The sequence below is a fragment of the Macrobrachium nipponense genome, chromosome 5, assembly GCF_015104395.2.
Source record: "Macrobrachium nipponense isolate FS-2020 chromosome 5, ASM1510439v2, whole genome shotgun sequence".
Lineage (NCBI taxonomy): Eukaryota > Metazoa > Arthropoda > Malacostraca > Decapoda > Palaemonidae > Macrobrachium > Macrobrachium nipponense.
In genome coordinates this window covers 109,573,266-109,585,765 of record NC_061107.1, presented here as the reverse complement: position 1 = coordinate 109,585,765, position 12,500 = coordinate 109,573,266, and the positions used below count along the sequence as shown (strand labels likewise).

The 12,500-nt window shown below is 36.1% G+C and overlaps 1 protein-coding gene across 7 annotated transcripts in view; it reads left to right on the top strand.

Moving 5' to 3' along the window:
- LOC135215582 (SRSF protein kinase 1-like) overlaps positions 1–12,500 on the top strand; it is a 335,971-nt gene that overhangs the window by 209,018 nt on the left and 114,453 nt on the right. For all 7 annotated transcript variants that reach the window (XM_064250448.1, XM_064250445.1, XM_064250447.1 and 4 more), the window contains one exon: positions 121–218. In XM_064250448.1, coding sequence (XP_064106518.1) covers positions 121–218 — 98 coding nt within the window. The remainder of the gene's footprint in view (positions 1–120; positions 219–12,500) is intronic.

The window sequence follows — 12,500 nt, the reverse complement described above, 5'->3', positions numbered from 1 at the left end:
ATGAAAGTGTAGGTTCATATGTTATAAAAAATACAAATTACTGTAGAATTTGTTATTTTGTTTTATTTTTGAACTGAAGTGATAGTTGGGAATCTAAGGATGTTTGCTTCTCTCCAACAGAACGGATATGCGGGAGCGAGATTTGGAAGAGGAAGAACGAGAGGAGATCTTGGGCTCTGATGATGAAGAGCAAGAAGACCCATTTGACTATTGTAAAGGTAAAAGCTTCATCTTGATCTCTGTTTCTTATTTTTTATGCCTGTTACAGTTATTACTTGGTACTAGCAAACTTACCCATCTACGATGGGTGATAAAATACGGGTGCAGAAGTGAAAAATTTATATGTACTATTTGTTCAGCAATATTAAAATAAGGGCGAGTACACGAATAGCCTCTCTCTCTCTCTCTCTCTCTCGTAATGTAATTCAAGGGATGATCACTGAACGCAGAGAAATTCTTATTCATTGTTGTTTCCCCCCTTTTAATGATATTCTCTCTCTCTCTCTCTCTCTCTCTCATCTCTCTCTCTCTCAATGTAAGTAAAGTAACAAGATGGTGATGGGATTATCGGATTACTTAGCTCTCAAATCACAAATTATCTCCTCTCTCTTTCTCTCTCTCATTTTTCGATAATAAGATAAAATTATAAAATTGTAGTTAATGTCGGTAAATGGCTCTCTCTTTCTATCTCGATTTCGTTTCTTTGTCAATTACTCTGCACGGTGATACGAATAATAAAGTATCTTTCTTTTCATTATGTTACTCCAAAGACGCAATTTGTATGTCAGTGCGTTATGGCTACTGATAAATGCTCTTCTGATCCTGTGTCTTCCAAAAAGAGTAGAAAGTAGGAACTTGTCAGTTTCCTTTTTATTATGTCCATTGGCAGGATCGAAATTCCGAAGCAACATTACCGGACAGTATATACTTCTTCAACATTATTTTGTATACTGGCAGTCCCGATGGATTTAAGTTATTCAAAAAATCTTGCGGATATTGATGATAATTTTCATCTTCTATTGTGTCCGAGCTGAAATATTCGCGACTTTCTCCTGGGAAGTTGTACAGAAATTATGAAAAATCGTGAAGTAACTAAGTCTACAGGAATAACCAGCCTTGTTTCACTGCCAGAAGCAGCTCCGTTTCAGGGAATCCCTTCTCACCCCCACCCCCTACAAAGGAGGGGGGTAAGTTGGATGAAACCCCATTACAAACCATCTTAGGGGTCCCCACCATAACCCTGCCAAGTTTCATGCCCATCTGACCAGCCGTTTGGCCATGATTGAATAGCAGACAGACAGACAGACAGACATTACGCCCATTATAGTATGATAGGGAAAGTGTTGCTTTGAGACCATGAGATTGCTGATGTTCCTTACGTTGATATTTCTTTATGTTTTTTTTTTTTTTTTTTTTTTTTTTTTGTTTTTTAATTTTTTATAAATTTTTTTGAATGTTTTTTAATTAATAAAGAATTGTTAAGTCAAGAAGGTATAGGCAGCTTATTAGGAGTGAAAGGGTCAAGCCTATAGTGTATAGCACGTGTTTAATTGAATTTAGCTGTTGTTGTCAGGCTTCCCACAGGAAACAACGGAATGTATTAAATTTGTAATCTGATTTAGAAGTCAAAGATTCTTCGCCAAAAGTTGGAGTATCGTTTCTGGCAGCTGTTTGTTTCATCTAAACTAAACATAATTTTAAAAATGTTCTCCTGCTCCCAGAATTTTTATAGGAAGTTGATTATTCTCTCTCTCTCTCTCTCTCTCTCTCTCTCTCTCTCTCTCTCTCTCTCTCTCTCTCTCTCTCTCTCTCTCTCTCTATAAACAGATTTCCGTCATATTTTCCATATTTTCGTCTAAGACTGCTCTGGTAGATCTGAAAGACATTCTCTCTCTCTCTCTCTCTCTCTCTCTCTCTCTCTCTCTCTCTCTCTCTCTCTCTCTCTCTCTCTAACAGATTTCTGTCATATTTTCCATATTTTCGTCAAAGACTGCTCTGGTAGATCTGAAAGACATTTCTCTCTCTCTCTCTCTCTCTCCTCTCTCTCTCTCTCTCTCTCTCTCTCTCTCACAAATTTCCATTGGATTTTCCCTATTTTCATCAAGTAATGCTTTGGCAACTGGAAATGCAGAAATGGATTGTTGCTATTGTGCCCCATTAAACGCCGATTGGATGTATTTTACGTCAACATAAATTGTCTGTTGGGTGCCGATTGGACGTATGGTACGTCGATATAAAAAGTTTTTTTTTTTAAATTCGCAGAAAAATACTTATAGGCCTACCAGGCGAAAACTTTTGAATCACGCGCCTTAGGGGATGCTGGGAGCTCACGGATCAAGGCATTGTTTGTTTACAATCGTTACCCAGGCGCGCAAGCGCGAATTTCTTTCTTCTCGCACTAAAAAACATCAGCGACACATCTCAGAAATTATTTCGTCACTGACATAATTTTTGCACCATTTTATATTAGCCGTTACATGGAGTATTATATATGAAAATGTGCGCAATTTCATGTAGAATACAACTAAAAACAACTTCTGGTTGTAGCTTTCATCGGTTTTGAAATATTTTTATATAAATAACGATAAGTGCCAAAATTTCAACCTTCGGTCAATTTTGACTCTACCGAAATGGTCGAAAAACGCAATTGTAAGCTAAAACTTTTATATTCTAGTAATATTCAATCATTTGCCTTTATTTTGCAACAAATTGGAAGTCTCCAGCACAATATTTCGATTTATGGTGAATTTATGAAAAAAACCTCTTTTCTTACGTCGGCGCGGTAACTCTTCCGAAAAAATCAGAAATTTTTTCGTCCGACTGTCGTAATGTTTGCATCATTTAAAATTAGCCATTACATAAAGTTTTATAAATGGAAATGTGTGCAATTTCATGTAGAATACAACAAAAAACAATCCGTGGTTGTAGCTTTTATCGGTTTTGAAATATTTTCATATAAATAACGATGAGTGCCAAAATTTCAACCTTCGGTCAACTTTGACTCGACCAAAATGGTAGAAAAAAACGGAATTTTAAGCTAAAACTCTTACATTCTAGTAATATTCAATCATTTATCTTTATTTTTGTTTGTAAATAGGAAGTCTCTAGCACAATATTTCGATTTATGGTGAATTTATGAAAAAATAAATTTTTCTTTACGTCCCGCCGCAGTAATTCTTCCGAAAAAAATCAGAAATTTTTTTATCCGATTGTACGTAATGTTTGCACCTTTATTTTAAATTAGTTGTTACATAAAGTTTTATATATGAAAATGTGCGCAATTTCATGTAGAATACAATAAAAAATAATTGAAGGTTGTAGCTCTTCTCATTTTTGAAATATTTGCGTATAAATCATGATAAATAGAAAAAAAAAACCACCTTGTTCGGTCAACTTTGACTCTGCCGAAATGGTCGAAAAAACGCAATTGTAAGCTAAAAATCTTACAGTTAGTAATATTCAGTTATTTATCTTAATTTTGAAACAAAAAATTCGAAGTCTCGAGCACAATATTTAGATTTATGGTGAATTTTAAAAATAACGTTCCTTAGCGCGCGGATTCTCCGCCGCAAATATCCGAAAATCGTACGTAGCATTTCTGTAATATTGGCTCCATTTCATATAGGCGTTTCGTAGACGTTTTATATATAAAAATGTGCGCAATTTCATGTAGAATACAAAAAAAAAATAATTGAAGGTTGTAGCTTTTCTCATGTTTGAAATATTTGCATACAAAAAAATATATAAAAAAATTCAACATAGGTCAACTTTAACTCGTCCGAATGGTCAAAATGCAATTGTAAGCTAAAACTCTTACAGTATAGAAATATTCAATCATCTATCTTAATTTCGAAACAAATTGGAAGTCTTCTAGAACAATTATTTCGATTATGGTGATTTGAAAAAAAAAAAAATTTTTTACGTCCGCACGTTACGAATTCATGCATAATTTTGTGATAATATTTTCTCTGTGTTGCTTTTATCGTTTTACAATGTGTTATATACCAAAATGATCGCAATTTAGTGTACAATACAACGAAAAAAAAATAACTCATTAGCTTTAACCGTTTTGCTCACAGCGCGATTTGAATACAATTATATATGAAATTTTGTTTTCCTGCTATCATATATCGCATTATTTATATATGATAATGATATTTCTTTTCATTTCTGATGGTTGCATACTAAACTTCAGGCAATGACAAAAAAAAGGAGCCAAAAATGAACTCTTAATCTTGAAAACTAGCGCTCTGATTTTTGAAAAAAAAATTTCCGCTTCGGCGCTCCAATCCCAAAGAACCCCCAGGCATACGGGAGACAATTTTTATTATACCCCTTCGGCATTAAAGGGTTAAGCTCACTCCCTCGTGTAATGACTGACCACCCCTGCGACCACTTCCCTGTAAGTGAAGGCTAAACTGCTCTGAGTTTGCAGAGCTTTTGTGCCTTGTTGGAGTCCTAGCCAACTAAAAACCCCAGATGAGCTTTTATGACATTGATTGTGGAACTTCCTACCCATGGGGCCTGCTGGTGTGGCCATCCCTAGGGTATTTTCATGGTTGGAGGAGAAGCATTCAGGTCATAAGATTTTGGATGTTCATGGCTGTTGGAAGTTTAGTAATTTAAGGGATGCTGCTGTTCACTCCTGGCAAGAAATAATTTGCTTAGGCTAATTGTGTTGCTCAGTTTGGAGATGTGACACATTTGGGATCGTCTAACAAAATGGAGACTGTATGTTAGTGTGGCAGTGATAAAAGGTATCCTAGCGGCAAACTATGGAAAACTGTCCATGGATAAGCGGATGCGGCAACTGTGGGAGTACTCAACCACCCCCCCCCCTTTTTCCTTTTGAATTGGTCACAATAGAAAGAATACAGAATTAAAAGCACAGGTAGAAATATTGAAACCAAGACGCAAGGATGACTCAAGAAAAGTTAAAGTTAAAGCACACATGTGCGAAATGCAGTGCTAACAAGTGGTGTGTAGTAGACTACAAAGAGGCATGCTCATCAAAGCTAGGTAGTCTCAGTGTCTGTCTCTCCTGTCAGCAAGAACAGGAGATAGCTAAACTGAGGAGGGAAGTAGAAGATTTAGCAAAGGAACTAAAGGAGTTGACAGAGGACAAACTTGAAGGCAAGAGAAGAGAAGACAGGATGGAAAAGGAAATTGGAGACCTACGAAGAGAAGTTACAAACCTTAAGAAAGAAAAACAGGAATTGAACAATGACATAGTAGAAAACGGAGAGTATAGTAGAGATTAGAAAACAATTGCTTAAGACCAGAACCAGAAATGAAACAGAAACAAGCACTAGACTAGGTAAAAAGAAAGACGCTCACAATAATAAAAATGATGAATTCAAGAGAGGTGTTGGTAGAAGAGTGATAGCAGCCAGAAAACACAATTGTCCCCCTAAAGGAATCGACACAATGAATAGATTTGCCGTGTTCTCAAAAGCAGAAGAGAAAACAATCTTAATCGGAGACTCGTTAGCAAAATAGCAGGGCTTAAATTTTGTCTCCAAAAACAGAAGTAAGAGAAAAGTAAATTCTTACACAGGTGCAAGAGCAAAGAAGATAGCCGAGGCAGTACAAAAAAATCAAGGTAAATACGTAGTAGAAAAAGTGAAATCATAGTGCAGGGAGGAGGAAATGACTTGTTTCTAGAAGACGGAGGAACTGGGCAGACAGAAGGCCTTGTAGCCAACCTGACTAAAATTGTAGAGAACATCCAAGAGAAAACTGATAACTGCATTCTTATAGGACTTTTGCCCAGAACTAATGTAAGCCATTACTCCCTTAGCAAGGCAATTGGAATCAGTGACAGACTGGAATTAATATGCCAAGAAAAAGGTGTTAGGTTTGTAAACTTATGGGACAGATTTATAGGAAATAAAGAACTATATAAAAGAGATGGAACTCACTTGAATACGGAAGGAACAAAAATAATAGGAAACCTTCTCAACGAAAGCCCCTTGAAACACCTCAATCAACTGAACTTTCAAGTTATGAAATTGGAAAGCTCCCAGAAGTTGGCTAGTAGTAGCACTGCAGACAACAGTGACAGTAAGGGAAACTAATAAAGCCACCGAGGACAAAAGAGAAGATAGAAAAGTCCCTCAGAGTGGCAGAGTTTAATGCACAATCAATTCGGAACAAAGTAGATATCTTCAAAGCATTGGTAGCAAGTGAGGAATTAGACATAATAGGTATCACAGAAACATGGATACAAGAGACTTCGTAGGAGAGTTACAAATAGCTGGATATAAATTTTTCAAAAGAGATAGACTCAATAAAAAAGGTAGAGGTTTTATGTTATATATATGTTAGGGACCACCTCAGTCCAATAGAGTGTAAAATTACAACCATGCAAGTGATTGGCATCAATATAAACACCCTAGGGAGGAAGATAACTCTTAATACTAGAGTACAGACCTCCCCACCAATCACAATTGTCCGATGAGGAGCTGTATGCACTACTAGGACAAGAGATAAACAACAACACACTGCATAATAATGGGAGATTTCAATGCAGCAGTACATTGGGACACGATGACCTCCACATCATACGTAGGGAGGAAAGGGACTTTTAGATTTTGTAAAAAATGAATTCCTCCACCAATAGGTTGACAAACCCACTAGAGGAAACAACATACAAGACATTGTCCATATCAACGGAAGATAACCTAGTATCTGACCTTTCAGTAGGTACAAATCTAGGCAAAAGCTGCCATAAAATTATCTCATTTCAAATTAATGTTCAACATAAAAAAGTGAAGAAGATATGAATGAGATTAGACTACCATCGACGAGACCTAAATAAGCTAAAGGAGTACATTAAAAATCTGGAGTACGACCAGAACACAGCCATAGATAAGCACTGGGAAGCCTTTCATGAGGAATACACAGAAAAATGCTCTAGAGTCTAGATGTATACCATTAAGACAAATACGTACTAACAAATGGCAACCCTCAGCCAGAGTGGTTCAACAGGGAAATTAAAAATAAGATAAGAGAAAGAGACAGATTGCACAAATCAGTGAACCCACACCCAACACCAATAGAAGCAAGCAGGCATAAAGAACTCTGTAGATTGGTGGACAAATTAGTAAGAAATGCAAAGATAAATGAGGATAAGAGAGATGCGTCAGTTTGTAAAAATACCCAAAAGAATTCTTTGCGCATGTTGATAGTAGGAAACCAATAAAAAATAGCATAGGTCCCCTAAGGGACATTAGAGGCAACCTGGTGAACTCAGACTTGGAAAAAGCAGAGTTATTAAATAAGTTTTTTACAAGTGTATTCACAACTGAAGACACTACCTCAATACTGGAACCTGCTATTAAATATAAAGGTGCAGACCCACTGGACAAAATGATATTTACAGAAGAGGACATTATAAACAAAATAGACAAACTCAACAAGCTCAAATCCTCTGTCCCAGATGGAATTCATCCAAGAGAAATTAAAGAGCTAAAAGAGGAGATAGTTCCTCACCTATATAAACTCTACAGGAAAAGTGCTGAACAAAGCAAGGCACCAAAAGGATGAAAACTAGGAAATGTACCCCAAGTTTACAAAATATGTCCAAGAGAAGAGCCAGGAAATTATAGACCAATCTGCCTAACATCAGTCGTTTGCAAGATTTTTGAGCCCATAATTGCAGATCAAATTGTGGATCATGATAGAAACAACTTATTGTTAAACAGTTAACTTGGTTTCAGACAAAACAGATCCTGCTTGTCAAACCTCTTGGAGTTTTTTCATAACATGCTAGGTATCTACGAAAGTAGTAGAGCAATAGATATACATACTCTACTTAGATTTCCAAAAGGCCTTTTGACAAAGTCCCACACAAGAAACTGATGATAAAAGTTAGAGCTCTAGGAATTGTAGTAGAAATAGCTGACTTATTTGAAGACTGGCTAACTAATAGAAAACAGAGTCTTAATAAATGGTGAAGAATCAGAATGGGCAGATGTAACAAGCAGAGTTCCCCAGGGTTCTGTCCTTGGCCCTCTCTTGTTTTTTATTTACATTAATAACATTGATGTAGGCTTAACTAGCAGGATAGCCAAATTTGCAGATGACACCAAACTAGGTGTAAATGTAGCAAACCCAGATGCAGTGAAAATTTAAGAAATTATCTAATGAAAATAGGAGGGTGGTAAAAAAAATGGCAAATGCCTTTTAACGTAGATAAATGTAAAGTGTTACAAATAGGAACAAACAACCCTCATGCCAGCTACATGCTGCTTGGGAATGACGTAGATAGTGTATTACCAAGGGCTTAAAATCCATAAAACAGTGCAATAAAGCAGAAAAGAAGGCACAGAAACTAGTGGGATGCATAAAGAGGCAGTTCAAATACAGAAACAAGGAAACTGTGCTGCAGCTCTACACATCAATAGTTAGACCCCATCTTGAATATGCAGTACGGTTTTGGTCACCAACACTAAGAAAAGACATAAATAGATTAGGAGTACAAGCAAGAGCCACAAAGTTAATTCCATCCATCAGGCAAATAGGTTACCGAAGACGACTAGAGAGCCTGAACATGTATGGCTTAGAAACATGACGATTGCGAGGACAACTAATAGAAACATTTAAAATACTGAAAGACATAACAAAAGTAGACAGTAACTTATTTACATTAAATGAAAACCAGACAAGAAATGATGGTTGGAAACTAGAACTGAAGAGATACAACACATCCCATTGTGGGAACTTCTTTACATACAAGATATGCGAGACATGGAATAAACTGCCACCAGAAGTTGTAAACAGCAAGTGTGGAAGAGTTTAAAAGAAAACTAGACATCATTACGACAATGTGAATGCACAGTAAAACCTGCTCCTACAGATAAGTGAGCACATATGTCTCCTCAGATGGACTAACAAGTCTTTTAAGACATCCTAATCCTTGTAACTCCTTGTAACTATCTTTAACGGACTTCCATCGGATTTTCCCAATTTTTGTCAGAGCAATTTGGTACCTCCTCCTCCTCCTCCTCCTCCTCCTCCTCCTCCTCCTCCTCCTCCTCCTCCTCCTCCTCCTCCTCCGCCTCCTCCTCCTCCTCCTCCTCCTCCTCCCATGGAGACCATCAAGTATCTTTGATTCTTTCATCATCCTCCCCCTCCTCCTTTGAGGAAATTAAATCTTTAGTTCTTCCTCCACTGAAAGCCATGACGAATCTTTGGTTCTCCCCACCTCCCATGGAGACCATGACTAAACTAATCTTGGGTTCTCTCTTCACCCTTCTCTGGAGACCATGACAAATTTTAGGCTCTCATCCTCCCTTGGATTCCATAAAAAAATCTTCAATTTTCCCTCTTCCTCCCTTGGAGACAATGGCAAATCTTTGGTTCTCTCTTCTGCCTCCCTTGGTGACTATAAAAAATCTTGACTGATTTATTCTTTCCTACTTGGAAGCCATGAGGAATTGTTGGTTCTCTCCTCCTCCCCATGATACCATGATGAATCTTTGGTTCTCTCTTTTTCCTCCCTTGGAGACCATCACAAATCTTTGGTTCTCCTCTTCCTCCCCACTTTCCTTGGAGACCACCATGAATATTTGGTTCTTTTCTCTTCATCCCCCTCCCTTTTAGAGACCCTCATGAATATTGGAGTTTCCCTCAAAATCTCCCTCCCTCATGGAGACCCTCAAAAATATTTGATTTTACCTAAAGTCCTCCTTTCTCTTGGAGACCAAATTTAAATATTATTGAAAGTATTGTCATAAACTTATTTTTTTGTGCAACAAATAACAATGTAATTTAAACTACTAATACATGCAGATATAGCATAGAAACACAATACGTAAATACAAAATATACTCACACATAAGTGTGTGTGTGTATATTATGTATATATATGTATATATATATATATATATATATATATATATATATATATATATATATATATATATATATATATATATATATTTATGTATATATATAATATATGTATATAATATATATATATATATATATATATATATATATATATATATATATATATATATATATATATATATATATATATATACTTGTGTGCGCATAGTACTATTGTTTAAATTACATTGTTATTTTCCAGACATAAAATAAAATAAAAATCTATGACAATATATTCAGTAATATTTCAGTGTTCCATGTAAAAACTAAAGTTTTTGTCTACAAGAGTTGAAAAATTGTACAGTTCACTTACTTGGCAACAGAACCGTAGGTTTAACTGCCATATATATATATATATATATATATATATATATATATATATATATACATATATATATATATATTTATATCTATATATATATATATATATATATATATATATATCTATATATATATATATATATATATATATATATATATATATATATATATATATATATAGATATATATAGATATATATATATATAATAGATATATATATATAGATATATATATATATATATATATATAGATAGATAGATAGATATATATATAGATATATATACACTGCGCGTCAAATAATTGTCGCGTTTCAAAACGCGACAGTTTTTTTGCCGCGAATAAGGCGACCCCCATATCTATGGGGAAAAAATCGGATGGGAGAAACTGACTATTGGCAACACAACTGAGTCATTTGTTCTCACTCACAGCGTGGGAAAAAGTAACCAAAAGTTATCGGTCAGTGTTCTTAAGTGATTTATGAACAGTAGACACGATCGTGACCTGCCTGATTTTTTGGATCACGCTTCCAGAATTTTCTTGTGAAAGTGTGTGTGTACGCTAGTGTACTATGTCTACAGGGTATACCTCATTTGAAAAATCTGTGTACGAGTTGTGCAGTTACACAGTGAAGGTTATAAACTGACGAAAAAATTAGTAAGAAAATTGGTGTAAACCAGCGAACTGTGCAGCGCATTTTGAAAAAATACCACGACAATGGAGACAGGAAGTACCTCGTGCTTCTACAAGTTCTTGGTGGGAGGCCACGTATCATTAGTAACAGGGGTTTAAGAGTGGCTGGGCAGGGATATTGAAGTCAATCCGACCCTTACTGCCAGAGAACTTAAGGTTGCAAATCCAGATATAGTGGCAGGAGCTTCTGTTAGGGACCATAACAGCGGTGCTTGAGCAAGACTTGAAATATTCAAAAGTGAAGGCGCGTAAGAAGCCCGCTGATAACCACTAAACAAAAGAAGACTCGACTAAATTTTGCACGTTCTTACAAAGACTGGGCTCTGGCAAAATGACGTCAAGTGCTATGGAGTGACGAAGCAAGTTTTTTTGTTTCGGACAATAAGGGAAAGTGTGTGTGTGGCGAAAGTCGACATCAGACCCGGATGGACCCCAAGTACCTTGCCGCGTGTGTGAAATTCCCTTCTTATGTAATGGTATGGGGTTGTTTTGGTTATGGTGGTAAAGGTAATTTAGTAATATTACCTCGTAACAATACTGTTAATAAGACTCGTATTACACACTGTTGAACGAGAATTTGGAGGAATCTTTTGAGCTCAGTAAACAAGTATTTTTCAGCAGGACGGAGCGCCTTCGCATACTGCGAAACAAAATATTAATTGGTTCAAGACTGTGGAATTGATTTTATACAAGACTGGCCAGGTAATTCCCAGATATTTCGCCTATTGAAAATCTTTGGGCGATTATGAAAAGAAATTACAGGATGTTGGACACGACAACAACTGAAAAGTTAGAGACAGAGTTGAAACGTATCGGGACAACCTTGACGAGAAGCTCCTGCAAAAACTTGCAGATTCCGTCCCCAATAGGCTTAAACGAAGTTCGGAAACGTCGGGGAATGCCTATAAATATTAGGCTAGGAGTTGGTGAGTGGTTAACCTTTTTTTTTTTTTTTTTTTTTTATTTTTTTTTTTTTTTTTTTTTTATCTAACCATTGATTTTAATTAATATTTTCTTTTACGCAACATGTTTTTTTCTTACGAAATCGCTACCACGACAGTTTTTTTGACGGGTACTGTATATACAGTGGTCCCCCCTCATTCACGGGGGATGCATACCAGACCCCCTGTGAATAGTTAGAACCCACGAATGTTTGGAACCCTATAAAAATGCTAAAAAACAGGCTATTTTGTTAGTTAAAACTCAAGAAAAACCACTAAAAATGTTCATACTTGGTTTTTTAATAGTTTTTTATTGCTAAAAGTGCATTTTATGATGAAATTGATAAAAAAAAAACCAGGAATTTTTGGATATTTCTCATAGAAAAATAGTGTGAATGGCGCGAATTTTCCGCGAATAATGCGGGGAAAATGTTCCAGAGAGAAATCCGCGAATACGGGGGGGGCACTGTATATATATATATATAGATATATATATACAGTGGACCCCCCGTATTCGCGTTCTCCGGGTTCGCGGACTCACACATTTGCGGATTTCTCTTGGGAACGTTGCCTTGCATTATTCGCGGAAAATTCGCACATTCGCGGTATTCTCCTATGAGAAATATCACAAATTCCTGGGTGGGTTTTATGAAT